We start from the raw sequence: 27,525 nt of genomic DNA, 5'->3' as shown, positions 1-27,525 counted from the left end.
AGGTACAAATAGCCTTATGACTCATTTCCTTTCAAATAAAAACAGTAAACTATTTCTACTGGGAACTATTTAGAACAAGAAGATCCACTGATAATGTTTTGTGCCAAATACCACAAATATAATGCTCTACTCCTATTATGTAATTGAGTTTTTCTTTTCTTATGGACTACAGTTATGGATTCAGGCCTCAGGCTGAATACACCTTCCCATTACATTTTTGTCAAAAGCTGACATACAATCATTTATTCATTTACTGATAAAGTCAGATCAATTAAATGAAGCTATCACGTTATGTAATAATGAAGAAAAACAAGTATCAAATCCCTAACTGCATTTCTAGCTCCTAAAAAGCGCAATTCTAGGCACACATTCACCACCTCATGTAAACTGTGATCTTTTTAAAGGTGTAGAGTACAACTACTCAGCAGCAATTTCAGAGTACAGTTGCTATAAAATGCCTCCAGGGTCTTCCAGAAATAGATAATAAGGACATCTTTAAGGAAGACATTGGACCCTATTCTTAGATAATTTCAAATGAAATTTGAAGTCACAAATTGGCAAAAGCGCAGAACAGAAAAAATAATAGAAGCGGAACAGACTCAACTACTTTGATTTGAACAGAACACTGAACAAATCTAAATAAGCAACATGCTTGCACAGACAAAAAGACAGAACTTTTATTCATTTTGATATTATTTATCAATTTGACTCTGCCAAGCAAGAGTTAAATTAAAGAAGAGTCAATTAAAGCTAGAATAAACAAATTAATTAGAAAATATGTTCTATGAACTTTTATTAGATTGAATTTTTTAATTTCAAATGTGCGAAACACAAATTAGCCATTCTGCTCAAATTACTTATTAGAATAGGACTTTTCTTACCTGCATGCAAAATATGACCAATCAAGCTTTATGGTACATTTGGAAAGATGTCTTCATATTCTCTTATCATGGTTCAGGTTGTCAGAAGTGTTTTCAGATTTCATTTTGTGCTATTTAATCATATAAGGATGTCTAAAGATATGTTTGATGCATTTTACATATACCATGAGACTTGCCTTATAGTAAAAAAGATTGATTTTTTCTTTTAGAGATATCAAACTCAGAAAATAGCCAAGAAGTTTCAGTATATTTTCCATTAGGATCTAGAAATACCATATAGTTAGTGCCAATATTATCAACTATTCTGTGTATTGACATATCATTTAAATTTTTCAGTTCTTGCATATTCAACTACTATTCTAATTTTTAAACATTTAGACTAAGTAAAAATGCCTTACACTAAGATTAGCAGGAAGGTAATAAATAGCCAGTACAGTCCATAAGGCCAAAACAGGCAATGCCCAAAGGATACAACTATCTTTCTTACATGTACTCTAATTAAAGATTACACCCACACATACCACACACACCCCCTGTGCTTCCCCTCTTTCACACACAGATATTTTTTTTGTCTTTTACTTTTCTTAACTGCTTCATAACTTAAAATGTATGTAGTTTAGATTACTTATTAAAGAATCCAATTTAAACTCCAAAATATTCCCAGGTTCAGTGGAAGGAAATGCAAAGTTCTGACCCTATAACATTTTTCTGTCATCCAAGTACAGTATATACTCACTGGAACACACTGTCTTTTTTTTTCTGAACAGTGTTCTGTCCTTTTTTTCCCTGTCCTTTGTTTTGTTGTTGTTGTTGTTTTTAATGTGTGTTTCTTTACCATCCTTCAATGAAGCAGAGAGAACGAAATATTGGATTGTAATTTATGCAAGGGATACAGCTCTACCATCACACATAAGCCTAAATTCACCAGCTGCATCCACTGCTTAGTGGCCAACTCATCCTCACTCAGAAAAGACTGCAAAACTCAGACATATACAGGGACAATCCTAGATTTTGGATCAAGAGCTAATTACGTTTATAACTAAAAGCCTAATAAACACCAACAACCAATTTCAGGATTTACTATATGTGAATTCAGAAAATTTTCATTATAAAATGTTGTAAAACATTTAATGACCTGCAGGCCACAGGATGATCCATCAACTTTCATCAACTTCCATCAACTTCTGTCAATTTCCAAAGACACTATAATACTTCATAGTTTCAGTTGTAAACCAGAAGAACTAAATATTGTGCTGCTACATGAATGGATCCAAACATTTTTCCTAAAGTTTGTACATACTGCTAATCAAAAAATCAAAAGTACACTGTTTGAGGTATGGGCATCTGAAGGACAAAGTATGAAGACAAATCCTGGGAGGGTTAAACAAATAGCTATCACTCTTAGTGTAAACAGTTTTTTTCTTATCTTTTTTTCTTCCCCCTCCCCCTTCTGTGGTCAGGAAGGTTTAACTTTAAGGTTTTGAGGGGAAAAAAAAAAGTGACAATGTATCATTGTCTGACAATGTAACAGACTTTCTAGCCTACAGTAAGTGTGAGCCACTCTTCAGTGCTGTTTATGTCAGCATCTAACAATCCTCCAGCGTCACTGATTGCTTCCCTTATGATGTGAGAGTTGGATTAAAGAAATTACTTAGATTCAAGGATTTATTGAATTTTGAGTGTGCGTACTCAAGGCAAGGAGAGTTTGAGTACATGCAAATACTATTTCGATTTAATCAGTCCTGTCAGCCTCATATTTGCTCCTCCCAATCTTATTGTGGGTTTTTTGCATTACTGGATACACCTCACAACAGGTGCTTCCTAGCTAAAAGTATTCATCATTATTTAATTGATGTAAACCAATTGTTTGACAAAGATGATTTCCTGCTCTTAAAAGGTAGTCCTAAGGAACAAGATGTTTTTCAGATTTTAACTCAATAATGTTACATATCATTTTTCACATCGACAATACTTCTGAGAAACCCTGAAATGAGATTTTTTCATATAACAATGGCTGAAAGAAGCTTGAGGAGGTGCTAGAACTTCCATTAAGTTATAGCACTGATATCTCACAGAAGCTGAGAAGCTGAAGAAAAAAACAAAAAACAAAGCAAAATAAACAAAAAACAAACAAACAAAAAAACCCTAAAACACCGGTTCCACAAAGTGAAGAAATTCAGAAAGCAGAAAAATGGTAACTTCTGAAATTTAGAATGACTCATGCCTTATCATCAAAACTGACTTGATAACTTTACTGTTTAACTGCAGAAGGGAACTCTGAAAATTATTAGCAATAATATAGCTACCACAAATTACTTCTGTAACTGTGATCTGAACCTGAAGGATCAAGATCACAATTCTTAACTCTACCCTTTTCTAGTCCTGGTAGCACGTCATCATTTAAACACTGAAATCCAACACTGCTCCAATTCCAATTGTCTCATATTTAATATATGATTGGATAAGAGCGAGTATCCGGCAGATACAAACTATTAGTGGTGTGAACTGATTAACAAATTTTAACCTTAATAGATTTTCTATTCTGGTATTCAAAAGCACATTTAAATGAAAAAAATGTATGACAACTTGTTTTAAAGTTACATAAAAGTTACATACATAAGTATCAAACACGAAAAGCTCTTTGATTTAATTAAAAAGCAAACAAACTACACACCTCAATTTTTAATATGAAAACTCTAACTTGCACTAGCAATCTGGCAGGAACAAGGAAAGCATTCAATTTAAGCTACTTTTTTCTAGGATGTTTCAATAATGAGCTGAGAAATCACAGTCAACTTTCTGCTGCAATTAAGCTTCTGCTAGGATTGGAAGAGCTAAACATATAACTTTCTCTACCAACTGCATAGGGAGCCAAAACAAGCGGTGGGTCCGATAGCAATCCTTCATGACCGTGACCTCCACAGCTCAGCCACAGAGCCAAGCACGGCACTGACAACTGTCTGCTAGCAAGGGCACGGCTTGTGCCCGCTGCTGACAGGTAACTCCTGCTACCCAACACATACAGCATTTAAGTTTTTTAGTGGTCGGTTATACTTGGTGGCTGTTCAGCATACAGTTGCAACAGCTTAAACTCAATTTACCTTCAAATAACTCCCCCATTACTAACCTTTGAATTGCCACCACAGCCCAGAGAACTTCATCAAAGGGCAGGTGGAGTGCAGCAGGTGGTGGCAACTGGCCATTCCAGGGGGTGGTTGGCAACCATTAGGCACTACAGGATCCGCTGCCAATACTAATCGAGTATTCCCCAGTATTCAAACGCCAGGGGAAGCAGGACCCGCCTGTCCTGCTGCTGCACCTGAACAGCCTTCTGCCTCGGCGGGACCGAGCCAACGCTTGCAAATTGCTTCCTCTGCTTGGCTGCGCTGCTGCTCCTGCAGCACACAGTGAGGAGGTGCCACTTTTTAACTGATGTATTTGTGACTGAAAGTGTTCTGTTTGTTTAGTCTCCACCCTGTTGTTTGGTCTCAAACCTCAACATATGCTTTCTTTTTAGTGCTCTCACAATAAAACTAATAATAGCTGCTTTGTGAGAACCGGCTGGCCATCATCTAACTTCATTTAAGGAAAATGGGTTAATCATTTTCTGAGAAAAGAGCCATAAAGGTTTCAAACCAGCATTAGGACTTGCTAAGGTGATCCCAATTAATGGATACATTCACATTCAGCACCAACCTCAGCCCTCCTCATGTTAGTTCTACTAAAATCAGCACTCTTTTCCAAGAAGTTGGCACAGCAGCAGAAAATTAGAAGTGCTATACACTGAAATATTTATAACAGTCCTTTGGAACAGAAGTTTAACTAAAAATCTATTAATTATCTTGATAAACTGTAGTTAAAATATAGCAACTATTTAGCCAAAATCTATATATCGTCAAAGTGAAAAATCCCAAGGCACACTGATCTAGTTACTGCTGAATCCCAAAGCCCCAGGGTAGACCCTGTAACAGCGAGGTTAGTTGGGTACATGCCACCATCTCCATAGTTGGGCAGAAGTGTTGTATACTTCTGAGTATAAAAAGTACATTCTGCTCTCACTGACAGTTGTCTGAATCACAAACAGAAGTTGATCCAAAAAGTTTTTTTTTTAATATTTTTTTTTCCACTGCAGTCTTTATCTCCTTCCTCATTGTTGTCCCTTTTTAGTCTTAGTAGTTCAGTTTTGACCCCTTTCTCTAGATCGAGATTTCTGTTTTCCCTTCCTAGCCACGTGCGTTTGCATTTGCTCTGTCAAATGCATTGCTTGCTTAGATTTACTCCTCTTTCATCTACATTTGACTTTTTCTATGCCAATGACAAAACTGTTGTAAAAGTCAGCAAATATGGTGCACTCATAATCTTTGTTAAACAAAGACTACAAATGCAGTACAAAAATAAAGCATTATCAAAATACTACTTTACATCTCCAAATACAAACAAGCAATATTTACTCCTGAGTTTATATTTTTCTGATTCAATAGCTTGTCTATATCTACATAACACATTTCCTTATCACTGTGTTATAGCAGTTAACCATCAGAGAGAAACCTGGGTGTATGAACAGTGCCCAATTGTCCAATCAAAGCAAAATTTCTGGTAGCATAATCTAAGATTACCATAACCAACCCTAAAAAGAGGCAATACCCACCACCTTCAGCTCATCTTGTACAGGAGGAAGTTGAGCTATTTGTTGGCTTTAAAGAAAACAATAAAATAAAATTAAAAAGCACAGGTATTAACATACAGAGTCTCTCTGTCACATACACACAAAATCACCATTTGCTGTTTCTCCAATCACTCTGTGCTGTTAATAATGATTCACAACATTTTCTGTTGTACCACTATTATTCAGAAGTAGATATTTTTCATCAAATTTGCTTTCTAAACATTCTGTTGCTCCCAGATTGATCTGCTAAAATAAATAAGAATGAAAATTATATCTTGCTCTGTTTGTTTGTCTTTTATTATTTTTCTAATAACTTGACCCCTACCTTGTCATAACCACCTTGCAGGGAGTTGTAGAGGGCAATAGTCCCTCTTGAGCCTCTTCTTCAGAGTAAACAGTCCCAGTTCCCTCAGCCTCTCCCCAAAAGACTTGTGCTCCAGACCCCTCACCAGCTTCATTGTCCCTCTCTGGACACACTCCAGGGCCTCAATGTCTTTCTTGTAGTGAGGGGCCCAAAACTGAGCATAGTACTCAAGATGCAGCCTCACCAGCGCTACGTACAGAGGGATGATCACTTCCCTGCACTCCTGCTGGCAACACTATTCCTGATACAAGTGAGAATGCTGTTGGTCTTCTTGGCCACCTGGGCACACGGATAGCTCATGCTCAGCCAAGCATCAGCCAACACCCCCAGATCCGTTTCCTCTACACAGTCTTCCAGCCACTCTGCCCCAAGCCTGCAGCGTTGCCTGGGGTTGTTATGGCCAAAGTGCAGGACCTGGCACTTGGTCTTAGTTTGCATATATATATATTTTGTGTCAAACACACAGTATATTACATTTAAAGGCCATGTTGTATAGATTTGTATTTTCAATGTTGTAAAGGCATTGGACTACAATTCCAGTATCTTTTCAAAATGTTTAATTGCTGTCGATACGAAATATAGACAAAACTATGCTGATGAGGTCAATAAGGTATTTAGCTGACGGAGAACTAGAGTCTTGGAAGTTTAATGAAAAAAACAGCAGATGTGAGTGCAATATTCAAAATCATATAGATTTGTTAAACTTCACAAAAGTAGTGTATAAATATAAGCTGGGGAGACGTGATCACTGCATTTGCCTAAAGCACACAGCATGAAAGCAGTACAAACTTCTTTTCAAATCTGCAAATGCACATCATCTTCATCTGCACATGAGCTGCCTTCCATGTCTGAATATTTCTCTCTTGAGAGTATAGCAATCATGCCAAATAATGTACTTTTTCTTCAAATAAAATTAGACTTTCAGAGCTCGGGTCTTCCAAGGTGAAATTGTTAAAGTCCAAGAAAGCAAGCTTTGTCAAAGGAAAGCTTAGAAATCTTCCATCCATCTACACCTCTACTCTGCTTCTAATATTTCATTTTGATTACTTTTCTTCTATAGCTAGCAACACTAATTCTTAAATATTATTTTTTTCTTTTTTTGGTGTGTCTAAAAGTTGAGATGCTGAAACCACAGTTACTTTGGGCTTAGAAACCAATTTGCTTAGAAATAAGTTCTTATCACCTGGAATTCAACATATTCCACCCGATAACAAACAGACATATAGCAAAAAAAAGTAGTATCTATCTATGGCTTTGTTTAAGGGCTATGCTCTATACAAAGAGCACTAGACTGGCTTGTCACTATTTTTCCACTGTCACCCTAGAATAGTAGATAACACGCATAAATGTGAATAAACATGTTCTAAGTAGCATGCAATTCATTACAGATCCAACGCCTTCTTCTCTTGCTAAAACACTTCAATAACTCTCTTCCCTCCAGTTTTCAGTCACCCAGTTTAACACAGTGTGGCAACAACTGTGGGGACCCTCAAGCTTAGCATGTGGCAGAATGTGGACTAGGCTCCGACCTCTGCCATGAGTCTCCTCAACAATTTCTCTCTAGCAAAAGCAGCTAAATAGACCTGATGTTCAGAGACAGAAGTGAAGTGAAGCTGTATTCTGTGCTGTTAGGTTCATATGCATTATTCTACATGCTTTCTGTCCTCTCCTCAGGCTGTATAATTACTGTACAAGCAAAACATTCCATGCCAGAATTTTGCATATATATGCTTACTGGAATGTTTGCTATTTCCAATCTCAAACATTTCAGTCTCTGTGGGGAGGGAGATGCCAAACTAAATAAAATTAGTGCCCCTTAATTGCAAATTCACCAAAATGTTAAACAGATGAATCTTAAACAAAAGGAAAGGTGGCGAAGATTCCTGAGTAACCCATGAGACCTAACAGAGCATTTACAAATTGCATCACACACCAATGGTAACTCCTAAGCTGATACAAAGTCCTAATTGAAAATAACTAACCTCCTCTTTTGCTGCAATTTCCAGAACCAATGGAGAATCTAACGTTTCTCATTTCTTCCAACTAATTGAACATATCTGTGTAGAAAAATCATCATATGCTCAAGAAGTGAGCTACCTGCAGTTCTTACATGAGCAATTCCTGAAATTAAAAATTCTGAATTCAGGCACACAGGATGTACAAGAGAAAACACCTGAGATCATGCTTTAAGTAAACAAGGCAGATGGAAACAAAGTTCTTCTCTAAATGAACGTAATTCAGAGATATTTCATAGGTAAACTACTTAGTTAGCAAGTCTTCTTGTCCTCTGCTTGTAACTGCCACACAGTTGTTCATATTATACCTGAGTCAAGTGCTAAAGTTCAGAACAAAACTAGCTATATGCATCACAGCTGCTGTTTCAAAGACAAATACATAAAATAATTCAGGAGTACTGATTGTTTTGGTCTGTATGCTGTAGTGACTGATCCAGCTAATAAAGCAGGTATCAGTTATGAAATGCTATTTGTGGAACACTTACCACAGACACAGCATATTTTTCTATACAGTAATTAGCTAAATCATTGCTAAACTCTATCTGAAATGTTAATTGTGTGAACCATCAACCTATACTATTAACTGAATGCAAAAAGGAACTGTCTATTTGCTAAAAGAACCAAAAGGTCAGTAGTCACCTTTGGGCTCTTCTACAAGCAATCATTAATCCCATTAGACCCTCAGATCAATTTAATAGTGATGGTCAAAAGATTATCTCAATCAAAGTAATTCAAGGCCTTGGTACTACTTTAATATGAACTGTAGCCAATCGACTTCTAGTTAACTTAGCTTCCAATTTCCAGAAACCTTTAAAAAAAAAAAATAAATAAAAATTTGCTCTGCCTTTTCAGCCATATTATAGGGACCAAAAACACATATTTTTGGGGGGGGTTTAATTGCCTAATACTTTTATCTTACACATAGACTTTTATGGCTATTGTTTTCTTCCTTGACTGAAGAAAGAGAAAGTTTTAGTATCCATGTTCTCAGTTCACAGCTACACTGTGGACACATTGCTTGGAATCCCACAATCAGTTTTGAAACAATGCGCAAGAATACTGTTGGAAAGGCAGAAAGGAGAAAAAACATTCTCTATAAGGACAGATCTGTTACTTAGAAAACATTCTTTAAAAGCCCCAGAAAGAATAAAACAACTCTTCTTAAATCACTGCATAATAAAATTAATATTTCCATATGAAGAATACAACACTTTACAAAATGTAACAATATCTCAAAGTTTGTTCTTTGTTTTAGTCTAGACTTGAGACCTGTAATAAAGTTATTCCTTTTCACAGTTACAAAAGCATTTGTGGGCCACACTTCACGTTCTTGCAAGGTTGCTAGGAACAACAAAGTTTCAGTCGTCCTAGATTTTGGAAGATTAAAAAACTCAAAAAAGTTTTTCCTTTCATTAGACCGAAGACTATTTCTTCCAAATGAACTTTAAAGAAAATTATCTCATCATTAGCAGGTATTCCTTTAAACTTACCACGGCCATTGTTTGTTCAGCAATATCAGGACATAAACAAGAGATATAAACGATAGGCAAAGGTAAAGAAAAAAAGAGACTGACTTTGCTACATAGCTCTTGACTGCACACGCAACACAAGATAAAGGATTTTCTTTTCCACATCAGAACAGTAACTTTCTCTCATCATCTTCATACAGTGGGGCATGAACACATCTGGCAGCTTTTAAAAGAATTTACTCTATTTTCATAAAATCACAAGGTTCACCTGGACCTCACATTCTCTTCTTGTAGCTCAGTTACAATCTTTGATCTTTACTACCATACTGGTGTCATTGCAGGCAGCTGATTCACAGCATAAGTATTCTATGGGTTCTTTTAAAGGAGTGCCTACAGTCTGAGTCTACATTTGTGGGCATTGGACCTGATAGTCCTATCAAAAATACTTCCATCTAGTTCTACACTTCTATCAATTACAAAGAAATGAGTACATTAAAAACAGTGACACATAATTTTATCCAACTCTTCTAATGTTGTGGGGTTTTTGTATCACACTTCTTATTTTTCTTCTTCTTTTCAATTATCAAAAAATCACTCAATAACTGTAAATGATAATGGGAGAAAGAAGGAATTTGAGAAAATTTGCACCTCAAAACGTTTCCCCAAGTGAGATGACCAGTAGCTATCAAGGGAAAAGCTCAAAGAGCATAGATCTCAAGCTCAAAGAGGGTAGATTCAGGTCAGATAGAAGGAAAACATATTTTACAGTGAGGGTTGTGAGACACTGGAAGAGGTTACCTAGTGTTGTGGTTGATGCCCCATCCCTGGAAACTTTCAGCGTGAGGCTGGATAAGTCCCAGGGTCACCTGATCTAGCTGTGGCATGTCCCTGTGCATTGCAGGGCAGTTGGACTGGATGGCCTTCCAAATCTGAGAATTCTATTATTCTATGAGATGCACTCTGTTTCTTCCAATGCATTCTATCTGACACAGAATAAAATACCGAGGAAAATCAGAAGTCTTCATCCCTACCGATGTGTTAGTCTTTCAAAAATAAAACACAAGATATGGTAAATATCTTGTATATATACATATATATATAAAACAAACATACATATATATATACTTACATATACATATACATATGTACACACATATCATCTTAAAATCATTCATGAAAGATGATTAGCAATCAATGGCAAACATTCTAGATCAAAACTGTATTTGGACTGGGGAGGGATATGAAATTGAAAACAGCACAGAAAGTCATAATATGCTATATAAGAGGAAAATCCTGAGCTTTAGGAAAAATATGGATTCAATTGGTATGCACTAAATATCTACTTTTATAGGTATAGCTTTTTTGCTAGGAAGACAGGCTTTCATCTGGAGCTGTGCAACAGGTATAATATTTAAATTGCGGCAACCTACATCAAGGAAAATGTCAACCAAAGAATACCACAATTTCTTTCCAACTCTGAAATGTTTCTGTTTGCAGTGCTAAGAAGCAGCTTGATTTCGGGGAAAAAAAGAAAAAAATGTTCGTTACCATGTAAGTGTTTGATATTAAGTGTAGGGAATTTAAGCTTATTATACAAATTCAAGACATCTGTACTACTATTAAGTACTGGCATGCACCATGTCTGAGAGTTAAAAAAAAAGAAGAACTTTAGAACTACCTTTCCAGGATAATAATTTATAGGCTTGGATGACTATATTACACTTACATTTGAGCAAATTAAAAAAAAAAAAAAAAAAAAAAGCCTTTTGCCTGCAGCTGTTCACCATCTCTCAGCATACAGCTAACAGTACTGAGCACCAAACATCTGCTTCTCATCTGATTATGCGAGAGGAATAATTATGTTAACCATCTATGATTTTTTTTCTCATATAAAGAAATGTAAATATGACAAATAATGAACACAAGTGGAAAGTGATCCAGGATTCATTAATATAGACAGTGTAAAAGCTGCTTTTTTTTCTAGCTACAATGGAACAAATTACTGCCAAATTTGACAGTAATGAATAGTAAATTTTGAGAGGTCATTGCATTCCTTCTTAGACTGACTGCTTAAACATGTAAACAAGGGTCAAACTCATTTCAGTACTTGCGAAATAAGTGTATCAGAACCTAAGTTTTAAATAGACCAGAATTTGAAAGTTCTCTTTCCTCGCAAAAATTTCTTATGTCCATATAGTTTTAGCCGCATTCCAACCTGACAAATTATAATGCACTCTTCAGTCACTATTGAAACAGCAAGAAATTTGTTGCAGTCTCTCTTATATTTCAACCTGAAAAAATTACTACCTGAATCACTTCTTTTTAGTTGCTATTATTACATTCTCATTGTATGCGCAACTGCAATTTGGTTCAGATGTAATATTTCCCTGCAGACAAGCAGAAATCTGTACTACTTTTTTTCCTAAAAGTATATTGAAATCACTTTCAAGCTTCTCAAGTAATTATCATTGAGCTTTCTTATTTCTAATTAAAAGTATTGAACTTTGGGGAATAATTTTTATGACTGTAAGCTTCTTTAATTTTTCTAGTTTGCCCCTTCTTTGTTTTGGAACATTTTATTTTCATGCACCAAAAAAAAACAAAAGGAGATGAAGGGAGGTGAAATGATTATGTTTAAATAATTGTTTCTATAAAATACTGTTAATGTTCATGGGAATAAGTAAAAGGAATTTTCTGCATAATGAAGTTCCTCAATTAAAAATAAGTTAGTGTGCTGAATTAGCAGGGTGCTGGGAAAAGAATGAAACAGTTACCTGGCAATTGATCAAGGAGTTTTGTCTTACAGAACAGTATTAGCATAAAAATAGTTCATAAATCTGAAAGGCTGAATGCTAAAAACCATTGTGGGAGTTTTATTTTTTAGAAGAATATTGAATTAATGAGAAATAATACCAAAGAGGAATTTAATTATTTGGAATAGAACAATTTTTGAACCAAGCCTCTCAGGACAGGTATGATTATGTAGGTCACAAATCAGAAATGACTTTTATGCATATTTCATTAAAAGCCACATTTTTTTATGAAGGATAGTAAGCAATAAGCCCTGTTCAGATAGTACTCTCTCTATAGTGCCTTAAATGAAAGATATTTCCTTTGTGGTTATGGAGCTGTTAAGACAAGCAGTTAATAAATAAAAAACAGACTTGTTTTTAGGTTATTGCTTTCACATAATAATGGAGTTGATTTCTTTCCTCACTTTATCTTTGTTCCCACCATCATATTGAATGTATAACAAGGGACACTGGGCATGATTTCTAGTCTGCTTGTGCTTCTAGAGGGTTAATATCAAACTGGCAAGGGTAACAGATAGGCATTTTTACGTACATCTGAACAAGGAGATTTTAGTTTTGAGCTGTGTCTGAACCCAGAGTGAGACAAGTTCATTTCAAAGAATTTCAGTGAAATTTTACAAATCTGAACAAACAAACAAAAAAGACCCAGCAGTAGTTAAATTATTGATCAAAAGTATTAAATTTTCTTCATTGGCAAACACTTTGCTGTTTTCATACAGGAAACATTTTTACACTTTTAGTCTTTTAGTGTTTATCAGCTTTAATTCTTGACTGGATTTCTTCATAAAAAGCATCCCCCTGGATTTATACACCTAAATGCTTTCAGTGAAATATGTTCACAGCATTTTTACTATTGTTGTCACTTTTTCTTAGCTGCTAGACTGAGATGTGGGTTGTTTTGTTTTTTTTTACATACAAAACTTCTCCTGACCAGTTTTTTCTAAATAGGAATTCATAATATTTAGCAGATCCCACACTAGCACAGCCCTGCAGTGATTCATATACAACACAACTGGAAAAGGCAACAGACCATAGAATCATAAAAATTGGAAAAGACTTCCGAGATTATCTAGTCCAATCACCCACCTACCAGCAATATTGCCCACTAAACCATGTCCCTAAGTACTACATCTACTCTTTCTGTAAACACCTTTAGGAAGACTGATTTCACCACTTCCCTGGGCAAACAGTTCCGAAGTCTAAACACTCTTTGAGAGAAAAAATTCTTCCTAATATCCAATCTGAACCTGCCCTGGTAGAACTTGAGGCCAATCCCTCTTATCCTATCACTAGTTACCCAGGAGAAGAGGCCAACCACCACTTCACCACAACCTCCTCTCAGGGAGTCGTAGAGGGCAGTAAGTCTCCCCTGAGCTCCTCCAGACTAAACAACCCCAGATTTCTCAGCTGCTCTTCAAAAGGCTTGTGCTCCAGATCCCTCACCAGCTTTGGTGCCGGACACATTCCAGGGCTTTGATGTCTTCTAGCAAGAGGCCCAAAACTGAGCATACTACTCTAAATGTGGCTCAGCAGTGCCAAGAACTGGGCACCTCTCAATCACCTCTCAATCTGAGCTGCTTCATAATTGCAAACAACTCATGAGCTAAAATTTGGCACCCCTAGGGCCACTAAGCATCTACAGAAGAATAAGTGTATGAATTCTTACCATGTCTGCTAATGCAAAGGTCCTAAGGCTAAATATTTAATCTAATGGATACCTTTTGTGCTTAACTTTCCATTTTGTTTGCGATCATAAGTTCTTGTTAGCTTAGTTTTCGTATGCTGTCTATATTTAGAGTATTTAATCTGGCATAAAAATTACTCCTGGTCTGCACAAGATGAGATGCTGCACTTAGAGAGCCGAGCAAATACAAGTAAGGAGATTTCAATTTAATCTCTTATTAACTTGCTGTGATTTGAAGGAGTACCACACCAATAAAAACATACATAAATAAATGAAGTGTAGAGGTCACTACACTAACTAGATTGTATCTGACCTTGCACACACATAAATTGTGAATAAACACAGTACAGACAGCACAAGACTGATTGGAGACAACATTTTTCCAGCAATTATCTTTCTGAAATGAACAGAAGGAGCAAAATGAGGTCTGTGATCTGTGCACCCCACTGTTTTTCCTCTACTATAAATTATCCCTAAGTTCTTGAAAGCAGGTTGATTCAGCCTTATTGTTCCCAATGTACTAGCTTTAGAACTAAGCCTGAGCCTAGAAAAGAACCCAGAAGACAAAACTAGCTCTTTTTAAACAACTAAATACTGAGTGGTATGCAATTACCACAAATAAAGAGTAAGATTTGAGTAAAGTCAGAATTTTCCCATCTACATGAGTGATACAGTCTAACTGTATACATATATATATATATATACAGACACATACATAAACACATATAATAATAAATATCTACAGTGTAAATGCCTTCTACATTACCATTCCAAAGTTTAAAAAAGTCTATAATGGAGTAGGTCAGGACTAACAGGAAAGATTTCCTTCCAAGTAATATTCTGAATTCTTAATTAATAATAATTAATAATAATTTAAAAAAATTAATAATAATTCTTAATTAAAAAAAAAAAAGCAGTATTTTTTCCTGACAAAGATTGAAAACTGCATGCCAAAACCATGAAAACTGTTTAATTTGATCTTCTATGCATGTAAGACCTATATATTTGCAATACAGACTAATAATTTTCACAGGAAGTGTTCAACCAGCCCAAGCCTATATTCTGAAGTCCACTAAAATACTAATAGCAAAATTTTACTTAAGTACTTTTAATACCTTCCTTTCCTAGTCTCAATAGCTGTGCCATTTTTGTAAATCTTTGTTATCTCATGTAAAGCATCTTGAAAAAGCACCCACTGCTATATTTGATTTTACTCTTAGGTGAGTGCCTTTGATACTGCTTTGATCTTCTTGTATTAATCAACTCTCGTAGAACTGAAGATTCAAGCCACATTAGAATCCTGAGCACATGTTTTAAAAGTTATAATTTAACACTTTGGGAAAAAAGCAAGACTGTTAAAAAACTTTTAGCACTATTTCTTTAAAGATTTGACTGAATGAGGATGGTTTTAAGGAGTTTTTATTTTTTAGTGTCAGTTATTACAAGTGATTTATTTTCTAAATCTATTTAGGCAAAAAAAAAAAAATTCCCCTTTTTTGAAGACTGAATAAGAAAATCAAGAGCCTCTAGTTCATGGTTTTTAAACAAAAATTTGTGGAATGCCTGCCAATTTCATTTAGGTGGAGGTAATTCTTTGCAAAATTATATTTCAGAATATAGCAACATTTCTATAGAATCTAAAGGAACAAAGCACACATACTAGTCTAGTCAACATGTTGCTTCATAACTTAATTTTCTGCTGATGCCTTAATTAATTCATTGGAAGTTTTCATTAAGTCTCTGAAGACAGGAAGTATTTTTAACGTTGTTTTTTTTTTTAAATCAATCCAGATGTCAAGAAAAAGAGTGAGCTTTGTCAATTTTCTATCAATAGTCGCCAAATCACTGAAGCTCAATATACATTTTTCTCAAAAATATAAAAAACCTAAAAAGTATAATGCACAGCATTAATTGTACTTTCACAGTCAAATTAACGTCAAGTTAAGTTTTCATATCTAATATTCCTTCCAAAGTTAGTATTTAAAGCACAGTATAATATAACAGCTTCTTTCAAAATATTACAGAGAAGAGTCATTTCAGCTATTTCTGATCTTTTCACACAGAACTTAATCTGAGAAGCATTATTAGCATGACAATCTTCACTTTAAAATTAAGGAATTAAAGACAAGTTCTTAATGATACAAAGTTCCCGTGAGCTACTTAAAAAAATACCTTCAGAAATTTTCAAAGATATCAGTAATAGTATAAAATTGTACCTGTTTCTGAAATGTAGTTTTGTCTGTTTTTTATAAAGTTTGATACGTTCTGAAGTAAATGCCAAAAATGTCAATTGGCTATGAAATAGAAATTCCAGCAGTCTCAGCTTTTTCTCTTGTAAATATAAATATTTATTATGCAATGATAGCAGTAGTGCAGTAAGTTATAAAGAGATTTTCATAACTCTCTCAATCATTTTTTCTTCACACAACTACGAGGTCAGTGGCAGATCAAAAATTCATATATTACAAGAAAACTCTCTATGTCTCCCATTTCAAAGATGCATTTTAATACTGATTGAAAATACTGGGATAGAAACTGCGTGAATTACAAAGAGAGCACTGAAGTTGTATATGCACACACACACTGCTTTCAGAATGCAATTGGCGAGTTGCTAGATAATTCTTCTAAGCTCCCTTTTCCCATGAAAGGTTGGACTTCATCATCTTTTGAGGTCCCTCGCAATCTTGTATTTTTTTTTATTATTCTTTACACAACATTGAGCTTATAAAATCGATTTATATCTTGCTGACCAGAAATTCATCAGCATTGTCCACATACTCTTCCACAAATATTGCAAGAAGCAAGCCTGACTCAAAAGAAATAAAGAGTCATTCTGAGTTCATCTTTTCACTATCAATATCAATCTTCAATTTCCATACTACAGAAAAAAAGTTTACAGAGCATAGTAAACTAAAAAAGCAAATGTGAAATTCAAAAAATAATGTAAATAAAATCAAGCTCATTAGAAGTTAATTCTTCTGCTACCTTTCTTTGTTGTCCAATATATCAACTTAGCTGGAAAAGATACATTAGCACTTTACAGATACGTAATGTTTAGGATACAGATTTTACACCTACACACTTCCTCCTTCATTTTTAGAGACCTTTACAATACTAGGTTTGCATTTTTATTTGAGCACCACAATCATCAAGCTCATCAATCTTCTGAAGAAATCCAGTTGTCTTTACAAAGCAATAAGAACTTAGTAGAAGACAAGGTTGACTCCATACAAGTGCAGAAGTGCAAATCATACAAATCAAGGTGTAAACAAATATCTTTTTTTCTTTTTTGACACAGAAAATTATTTAAAGAGGAGGAGGAGAGAGAAGACAAACTGCCTGTCGTGGCAAATTGTCTTAAGCAGTTATCATACACTTTCATTGATCTTATTCAGAGGTTGATAGTATAGCAGCTACACTACATTGGATCCAGCATTACCTAAAAAATGACTTAATTCAAAGGACATCACTATTAAAAAGTAACACAGAAACATCTGTTTGGTTATGGCATAGTATTTTGCATGACTTTGCAGGACCTATTCTTCAGGCCCTGATCATGGTAGTGCTTTGAGAACATGCAATGTAGTGTTTTAAATGCTGGGATCCAGAATTTCACTCTGGTTTTAAACATTTTCCTTCTTCCAATACAGTTGTATTCTGGGAATAAAGTGACATAATTCCCCACTAATTCCTAACTGCAGTGAGTGCCCCTTCAGAGTAAAGATGATATTTTTACTTTGAAAGACTAAGTTTCCAGTATGAATGACCTAGAAAGCATTAACAAAGTAATTACTCTGCTGGTCAATATGACATGGCACCTTAAAGATATGAGCAGATACCAACCAGCTAACACATATGCTGCCATCTGCTGAATATAACAGCAAGAAATTTTAACTACTCCAAAAGAAAAAATGCATGGAGTCTTCCAAGAAATACGATACCAAACCCCTCATTCGTAGCTTATTTCACAAGTTAAACAAAGGCAGTCTTTTGCTTTTATAAGATAATTGGTAGCACCTAACGTTTCTTTGACCCACAGCTTTAAAATGAAAACTGACACTATCCCAGAGCATTCATTAAAGCTTATATTTTTAGTTCACTACTTAACAACTGGAGCTCAGGTGTATTCAAAAAGACCATGAGATTCACGTGAATGCTCATGCTGAGAGCCAGGAAATTCACAGTCAAGCCTCAGCATTACCCTGATTTTAAAAGCTCACCTCCAATTTAAAAAAAAAAAAAAAAAAAAAAAAAAAGCATAAACTGAAGTTCCTATAAAATAGCGGTCATGGGCCAGCACAAAGTGAATTTTGAGAAATTTTGATGCACAAAGTGAATTTTGAGAAATCTTGATGCTGCTTTCACACTTTTACAAAGACCAGCTCTATCTCCTCATCTCCTGAGGGGAAAAAAAAAAAAGAAAAAAAAAAAAAGGAGAGGAGATACCTTATAAGCATCTTTCTCAGCTATATGGGACAGTCACAAATACTGCACAATACATAATGCTATGTTGTTTTCTACTGCTGGTAATAAATTCTTCATAAAGTTGGTAAAAAATATACTTAGGTCAGTAAATGTCTATCTGTATACATGCAATGAGTCTGAAATTAGCTTTCCTTGCATATAAGGGTTTATAGAATTGAAAGTAGTACTGAACAGTGATTACACATCATACAGCTCTGCCATTGCTACTTTGACAGTATCTATTTTCAAAGTTATTTATGTTCTGAATTATGAGAAGTATTTAACGCTAAAACTTTACAGACATTCCTAAGATGCAGCCATGGAATTAATTTTCTGATCATCCACCATTTAACTTAAAGAGAAATATTTAATATTAAAACATTCTAGATTACTAAGGTTTAACTGTGGAATTAATTTTATGTTCATCTACTACTTAGTCTGACTTCAACTGTAACTTCACAAGCTGCAAAATATGTATTTTAAAATGTAATATTCACTTTTAAAATATGGCATTAATGCAATTATAAATGATGAATATTTTATACTATAAAAATATCATTTCTATTCATATTAAGCATTTGTACTCTCTTCATTTTCAAAGCTTATAAGCCAGCTCATATTTCTGTTAACCCACTGACTATATTTTACTATCTACACTACAATTCTTAAGTAAAACATATTTCAAATGTAGTTCCCCAGGTTTCACTCGTTCTTTGTGATCATACAATTTTAACAATAGAAACTCCATAAAGAGTCATACATTTGCCATCCTTATGGCCTTTTGTAAGGCTGTGATAATCCCTATGATTAACTTCAAGTATTATGACATTTATAGGGGCAAAATTCACATGTACCCAAAAATATACTTTAAATTTACTCTGTTGAGATATGTTCTATGGCACTTGTTCACATTGGAGAGAAAAAAAATATTAGAAAGTAATAAGCAGAATTCCATAATGTTCTAGGGTAAGCACTTCTGGCTCATAAGTATCTCTGAATTTTTCACATATTTTGTTGCATTCACAAAGAATGCCATTCTAACATTTCACTCTGTTGTGATCTTTAATTATATGTTTTTATTTCTATTTATGCAGTAATTTATATTTAAATGTAACTGATTTAAAATCTGAAAAGACCAGAGCCATATGGTGCTCTAAAGGAAAGATGATGTTTACTTATTAAAGGACAGAAAGGGGATTTATTCTACTAATTTGTTTTCTAATGCATAAACAAAGACCTCAATAAAAAAAAAAAAAAGTGATAACTGAAAGAAAAACAAAGCAAACTGAATCACTTAACGTTAATATTTTAAAATATTCATATTAGTATTAATACAACTTACATTTCCACAGAATGAAATCTTTGTATGAATTCTAAATACCCAGGGATAACTTACTAGGAGAGTACCTATGGAAATTAAAATTGAAATCAAATTTCAACAAAAGTAAATTGTAAATACAGACCACTTTTTAAGAGGGAAATGATGATTTCTTAAAAAGCACACAACTCACTGGTTCTCCATTAAACCTGCCCACTTTATGCACTATTTCTATGCTTCTGTCTTGTACAACTCTATGTATTTCACAGAACCCTGTAAAAAAATTATGCTGATTAACAGGTACTTGCATCTACAGTGTACCTCCATACCAGCTTTGCCAATAATCTCCTTGGAAATAGCACTAGCATTACAATTCTTCAAAAGTACAAACTATTTTCAGTACACTCATATAAAGCGTGTTATTCTTCACAGACAAGTTCCCCCCCCCCCAAAATGGAATCACCTCTAGAGCAGTCAATAAAACATTTTTCTAAAACATTTTTTAGCACTGCTGCTTTAAATACACAAGGAAAAGCTAGACACCAGAGAACTTAACCTAATCTAATCAACACTAAAAAAAAAAGAATTACATATCCACCTTACGATTTTCCCTCAATCAGATTCCCTTCATTCCTCTTTCACCTATTCCTAATATAAACTGAGTTTCTCTTCATTTCACTTCCTACAACCACAATTGAAAATACCAAATCAAACCAAGCATAAAATCAAATCAAACCAAAGCAATAGAGATGCAGCCAATAACCCTCTACCTACTTATTATTTCTATTCTCTGCGCAGTAACTCCATACCCAGTTAGCAGCTGTTTCTTCCTCTCCCTTTGTGGGACGATGAAAAAGTAGCCTTCAAATTCTTACAGGGAGAAGAATGATAATCCAATCACACTGTGATTAAAAAATACGGAATGAGAACTTTATCTTGCCAGGGAGCTCCAAGTAATAGAAATGTGCCAACCTCCTAAAAAGGATGAGCTCTTACAGTTCCTATTTTTGCTGTGTATTTAAACGACACTCTGGTTAGTTTGGGTGGAGAGAAAGGCTGCTACCATTGAAAACTAGAAACATGGTATACACTTTAATAAAAGCTAGAAAATCCTGCTTTATATCCAGAACCCAGTGCTCTTTTAAATAAAACAATGAATGCTGTTAGGTTCATGATACCATTTAGAATCACAGCTTTAGGATAGAGCTGTGAGGACAGAGAGTAGACATGTTTCTTGGTCCAGAATTAGTATAAAAAAAGCAAAGAGAGTCATTTTCCTGGTGATCAGCTAGGCTTTAATTCTCTAGACAAACCAGAACTTAAAAAAAAAAATAAATAATAAAAAAAAATAATCAGATGTTACCTCATTAAACAGATATTTAAAATTAATCAACAGCAGTAACAACCATAGGAAAAGTCCTATAGCAGCCACTAAGAGGCAGCATGTAGGCAGAACTGAAGAGTAGTTGCTTTCATACATATCCCAGCATTTTTGAGAAATGGTAACATGTAAAATCTAAAATTACTCTGACCATAGATCAGAAACTTGATTCCCAGGAGGTAAATTAATTTAACTTTTACCATGTTTTTGCAACACCAACAGGCAGATGCTGTTAAAAGTGTGACTGACATTCTAGCCATACTCAGCTACGCAGACCATACAACCCTGAGGAAACCAATTCTCAGCCCTGCCTTATATTCCCTATCTACAGTGATGGAAGAGCAACTCCGAAGTGCACACCCAGAGTGGCAAAAGTGTGGCACAAGTTTGTGTGCCCAAACAGAATAAAGGAAACTTGGGTGACTGCTTATCACACGTCCTCAAGAAAGCATCTAATAGACTCCTTGGCCCCTCAATTCCTCTGACCTTGATTTCCATAGGCTTCACCTCTGCAGCTCAGAAGCAAAGGGACGTAGATGTCCCTTCAAGGTAGGTGGAGGAGTGGCCTCTTCCCCACTGCAAGCACTGGTTCACGGAGTAGAGGAGAAACAGCCTAAGGCAGAAAGGGCGAGAGCCCCCTACAGAGTCCAGCTCCTCTTACTGTCGCTCTTCCACGTGGCAGCACCCAGCGCTCCCCAGCATGGCCTGCCCTTGCTTTAACCAGTGCCCAGCCCGGGGACGCCAGGTGCATTGGAGAAGCTGCACGTCCCTGCCTGCACTTAGCAAGAGCACGGAGCCCAGCAGCACTCTCGCTCAACAGAGCTGAGAGCTGCTGCCAAGCCCCGCAGGGAAATAATGCTGGGTTGGCACACAAGGTCTCGGAGAGCCGCCCTGAGACACGCAGGGACGGCGCCTCAACCCCTCAGCCCACTAGCGCATCTCCACCACCATCGACGGTGATGTCACACCCCCGCCCATCCCACCGCCTCCCGGGGCTCCAAGCTGGGCGGGGCGGGCCGGGGCAGCAGAGCCGCTTCGGCAGCGCCGTCCTCGCCCGCCCTTCCCGCGCCGCGGCTGTCTACGGAATGAGCGTCCCCCGGGCGGCCGCCGCCGCTTCCACTCGGACTCCGGCGGGTGGGCAGCAGAGCGCGGCTGCCGGCGCGGTCTCCGCAAGGAGAGCGGAGTGAATGACCGAGGGCAGCGGCGCGAAGAGGCAGCCCCGGGATCAGGATGCGGGCGCCCGCCGGCATCCTCAACCTCCTGCTGCTGTCCTTGCTGGCCGGCCTCGATCCTTCCAAGGTAGGAGGCGGCCGGGCGCCGCGGTCGGCGCCTGACCCAGCCCGGCGGAGCGGGCGGCAGCCGATGCGGCTCGGCTGAGTCTCGGGGGGGAAGGCGGCTGCGCGCCCTTGGCCGCCCGCGCTGGACAGCTCCGGGGACATCGGGGGCGCGGCCCAAGCTGCGGCGGCTCCGCACCGCCGGGCCCGCCCCGGCTGCCGGCCGCGTTTTGAGACGCAGGGCAGCTGCGGGCCCGGGCCGAGGCACGGCCGCAAAGCGGCGCCCGGCGGCTGTAGCGGCAGCAGCTCGGCAGGGCTGCGGGGGGAAATCGCTTCGTACTGGGGAGCGCGGGGCGTGGGCACGTCAGGAGCCCGCTGTGGAGCTCTGCTCCCGAGCACCGCCGAGTTGCGTTGTTGTCAAACGCGTTCGGGTCGCCAAAAGATCGAATCTAGTGTTGAAATAACGCTAACAATGAGCGTCTTGGCCGTGCAGCCTGACAAGGAGGGTGGGTTTAGATGAAATCATTGGAAAAGAGAACTGCAGCACGGCGCTCGCAGCACTGGGGAATAAAACTCGCTGGGCCCGCAGATGGCTGTGGTGCTATATAACTTAGAACTTCACCTTCATCTGTGTCATGCAGTCTGATACACACGAGCATCGTAAAAAAAAAAAAAAAAAAAAAAAAAAAAAAAAAAAAAAACAGAGAACGAGAGAAGAAATGTGCTTAGAGCATTGCAATTCCCCAGCAGCCCATGCCGTGCTGCCATGATCTGTAACATGCTAGTGAATGACATTTAATGATACCATTTCGGTACCAGATGACCACACGAAACAATACTTTTCATTTCTGATGGTTTTGTCTCCTTCTAAACAAAGGAACTAATTACATGAAAAGATGGACAGAATTTGCAACAATATCAAAAAGGTATTCCAGTTAAATATATATATATATATATAAAATAGAACTTAAAAAGCAATTCAGTGGCAATCTGATATACAACTGCACTATTTATATTGCTTTTCTATCTATAAAATACAGTGAAATATAACAAAAGGAGGAGGTGATACAGAATTAATAGCATCAGTTGATAAAAAATTACACCTACATGGTTTTGAACTGCAGCTACCAACAGTACCACCTATTGTTGTGTTCTGCAGAGACTTACCAGGCAACACACGGGAGATCCACATCAACAGGAACACATGGGCACATTACTATAATCGCAGGCTTCCCCGGTCATTTTTCTATCAGTTGCACTCAGATCTATCTATTAAAGAGACTGCCTGAAAGCAGAAAAACAAAAACACAATTTGGTCACTGTCCACCGAAGACTAAAACACTGATAAAGAAGACTAGCTTCAGCTGGCAGAAATCTGCTTAGTTCAGGTGTCAGAGCAATGTCCCAAAAGAACAGTGGGAAGACATGCTCCATCTTATGCATTTCTGTCACTGACCAGCACTGAAAAATCAGGATGAGCCACCACAACCAATCTGATCACTTATCTTTCAAACTTTTCTAGTCCTTTTTGGCATGGTTTACTGTCCAAAGGGCGTTAGAAAGGCCTTTTATTCATCATGAGGTGAGAGATTTTTGGGGGATATTAAAATGCTAATTGCAGGCCCTTTTAGCTCTGCAAAGAAGCCATGAGCCAGAAAGATCTAAAGTCCTTAAGAATATGTAAAACGTGAGCCCTTAGTCAAAGTCTGCTGTTTATTGGAGCTAAACAGGATTTTCAGTAATAAAATAAATGAGAGATGAAATGGTTACTCACATCCTTGGCTAAGATACTACAGCACATTTACCATTTAAGGTGTCACATGGCAGATGATAATTTAGTTTTGTTGACTATGAACATCGGATTTCACATTTCTTTGAAAAATTATCCATCTGTGCTCTTATGACTAATATTGTCGCTTCTGGTTTTGTGATAGGATTTTTTGTTTTTTAGCAAATAAATACAAGCTGCAATGGAAATCACTTTAGAAATCGAAGTAATGCTCAGTTATTTATCTTACTTTATGCTAAATGGAATAACAACTTTCTGTCCTGTAGGTTTGGAAGCAGATGTATCATGCGAAATTAGTCACAGGAAACAAGGAAGTTCACTTCTCCAAAGCACATGCAATACACCCATGGCCAGATGTACAACTTTTTCATGCCCTTGACATTCACAAACCATTCAATTTATGAAAATTAATTGTCTCTGATATTTAAGAGTATATACAATATATTCCCTATTTATGACCTGCATTATTATTATTATTCAAGTAATAATTTAAGTGATCAATTACTTAAAAATTTTTGCCTCCAAAAAATCCCAAACTTTTATTTAGTATTAGGCTAACACTGACTCTTAAGACTGTTGTTCACAGGTAGTCTTATTATGACAGGGCTTTTTTGCTAAACTTAGTACATTATCTATAATTGTAAAGTATTTAGGGATCATCATCTTACAGCAGTCTATGTAACCCCCAAAAAAGTAGAGTTTATTGTCCAGTTCCTGATACATTAAAATTTTATTTCAACAATAACCATTTATTGCCCTTGGTTTTGTATTTCACTTCTTTTTCTGATAAAGAATATCGGCCAGCTCTGGCAATTCTCCTTTAACAAGCTCACTACTGCTAAACTGTAAACACTTATAATGCTAATTGTAGAATATCAATTTTAAGGCACTTATTAAAATGTCACGTCTGTTAATTAGATTCTAACTTTATTCTGTATTTATATGGGGAAAAAAAAACCAAAAACAATATGTAATTATTCATCACAATGTGTTTCAGTAATTTTTTATTTCCAGCTGGGTGATTAGGTATTCAGCAGGAAAACAACTTTAGTAAAAGACTTGCAATACAATATCTTTCCTTTCTCCTACATACAAATGTAGCATCTTCAAAGGACGAATAACTACTAGGAAATTTCTAGGAGTTACTGCTAGATGGCATCTCTGTGCTGCTTTTCTACAAGCCTGGAGTTTTTTTAAATGACCTTCATAGTATGCAAAGTGGACTTTTCTAAGTTACCTTCTGTGGGCCATGGATTGCTACCATCAAATTATCACAGTAGTATTAACAAACAGGCATTTTAGAGCAACATAATGCTGCTCCATGTAATAGCAAGCTCATCAGGTAGCAAAATCCAGATGGCATTAAGTTTAATTTCATACGTTATGACGGATCTGAAAAATATATAATTTCATCAATGCAGTTAATGAACTTTATGCCTTCATCTTTTATATGACTGTACATCTTTGATCTGATGGGTTTCTATTATTTGAATTCTGCCTCCAAAAAGGTATTTCAAAAGAAGACTGGTGGGTCAAATTCCAGATGGAAACCACGTCTGGTATCGTTAAAGGACAGCTGCAAAAAGCAGCTATTATCCATGTTCTTAAAAAGAATGAATGCAGTTTTAAAAGTTCAATATTTTAGAGGGCATACTTAACCTTTGTATTTTGATTTTCAGAATCTGTGTTTCTAGACTTCAAAAAACTACAATTTTCACACATAACCAAACTACACAATTAGCCACTGCAATCTTTCTTTTTCCCAGAGACTAACAGAGCTTGCTTAACCGCTGTTTTGCAGTACAAACTAATTCATCCCTGCTGTGAGACTGTATAACAAGAACATTACATACAAACACAGGCTAATACAAAACACATTTTTGGTTGAGAATCGTAAGCCATAGCACTGTAATACCGCAAATATGCGTGGAAATCTCATTCACTTCTTGGGAATTAATTTACCGTTTTCCGCACCATTATTCGTTAGTAAAAATGAAAATGTTATCTAACTATTAATATAGATATTAAGATATTATTATTAATATAGATATTAACTATTAAGCATGCAGGATTAAGAATGCTCTAAATAATGAATTGCAGAATGTGGTGAACTCGTGCCTTAACATTTCCAAGCAACACAATTCAAAAACCAGGGAAGAACACCCTAGAGCTGTCTGTATGTCCTGGGTCCTCTCCTGGATGCGATTCCAATTCTTATTCTCCACTAACTTCAGTTACTGGTAAACAGTCCACAGAAAAGCCGTTCAGTGGATATTAAAACAGCACCCAGCTGTAGCTCTAGAAGTGGTGATTCTACCAATTAAGAAGTTAGAATTTCCAAGTTCAGATCTTTGAAATCCATAACAGACCTATTAATAAATGAATGGGGAGCATTCAGAAAGGCTCTAGTTCATGTTGGGAACCCAGAAACCCTTTTTCCAGTACTCCAATATGACACAAATGCTTCAGGACATCACTTAATGGATCTTCACTGAAAATTCAAAATCGCTGAGTAAACCCTTGCAGCAGTAGCCTGGGATGAGCTCACTCAAAGGCTACATCTCACAAGAAGAGTAATCTGTCCTTCCCTTCACAAAGCGGATTTCTGGCCTAAAATGAGACTGAGAGAAGTAAGTTTTGTGTGCCATGTTTTGCATACACAACTCTTTCATGAGGGAGAAGACCAGCATTCAGGAACAAGCCGAAAACTTCTCTTCATCATAGAAATGAGCTGAAAAATCCAGAATTTCTTGCAGTTAAGAATATTGGTACAAACAAAAATAAAGAACCTTGCAGAATCTCATATCAGATCTGTTTTTCAAATGCTTTTCTAAGATGTGAGTGTAACATCAGTACATGTTTCTACATGTATTAATCATCCTACCATTTGGAGTTCCCATCCCTGGGGAGGTATTTAGGGGACGCACAAACAGTGCGTTAAGGTATATGGTTTAGTGATGGCACTCAGAATGTCAGGTTGACCATTGCACTTCATGATCTTGAAGGTCTTTACCAACTTAAGTGGTTCTATGATTCTAAGAAACTCACTACCTGAATTCTTAGTCTTCCAATCCAAATATGTATATAATTATGTAGTAGCAGTGCATAGTACAGAAAATACTCTACAGTACAGGAATACTCTACAGATAGAAAAACATTCAGAAATTAAATGTTTTTATGCATTTCAAGAATTCCAAAAGGATGATGAAAGAGCTTATATTGCACCTGTTTAGCATAAGGAGACATTGTGTACTACTTTCTATATGATCTGCTAATAAATGGCTACTTGTTGCACCGGCAGAACAGAACAATTTTCTGTTTACCTGATCCGCCATTGTTTTTTAAAAGGTCTTTCAAAAAATAACAAAATAACTCCAAATCTGTCCCCTTCATCATTTTTACCCGCC

The 27,525-nt window shown here is 36.6% G+C and overlaps 1 protein-coding gene and 1 long non-coding RNA gene across 2 annotated transcripts in view; one reads left to right on the top strand and one right to left on the bottom strand.

Moving 5' to 3' along the window:
- The first annotated feature begins 22,078 nt into the window (after positions 1-22,078).
- The window catches only part of OLFM3 (olfactomedin 3), a 52,141-nt gene continuing 46,694 nt past the window's right edge, over positions 22,079-27,525 (top strand). The window contains exon 1 of the mRNA XM_052666576.1: positions 22,079-22,354. Coding sequence (XP_052522536.1) covers positions 22,286-22,354 — 69 coding nt within the window. The 5' untranslated portion in view covers positions 22,079-22,285. The remainder of the gene's footprint in view (positions 22,355-27,525) is intronic.
- The window catches only part of LOC128072609 (uncharacterized), a 137,978-nt gene continuing 133,249 nt past the window's right edge, over positions 22,797-27,525 (bottom strand). The window contains exons 3-4 of the long non-coding RNA XR_008202376.1: positions 23,497-23,614; positions 22,797-22,971 (exon numbers count right to left, since the gene is read on the bottom strand). This is a non-coding gene — a long non-coding RNA (uncharacterized LOC128072609). The remainder of the gene's footprint in view (positions 22,972-23,496; positions 23,615-27,525) is intronic.

The sequence above is a fragment of the Tympanuchus pallidicinctus genome, unplaced genomic scaffold (assembly GCF_026119805.1).
Source record: "Tympanuchus pallidicinctus isolate F22 unplaced genomic scaffold, pur_lepc_1.0 scaffold7, whole genome shotgun sequence".
Taxonomy (NCBI): domain Eukaryota; kingdom Metazoa; phylum Chordata; class Aves; order Galliformes; family Phasianidae; genus Tympanuchus; species Tympanuchus pallidicinctus.
This window is presented reverse-complemented; position numbering and strand designations above follow the sequence as displayed.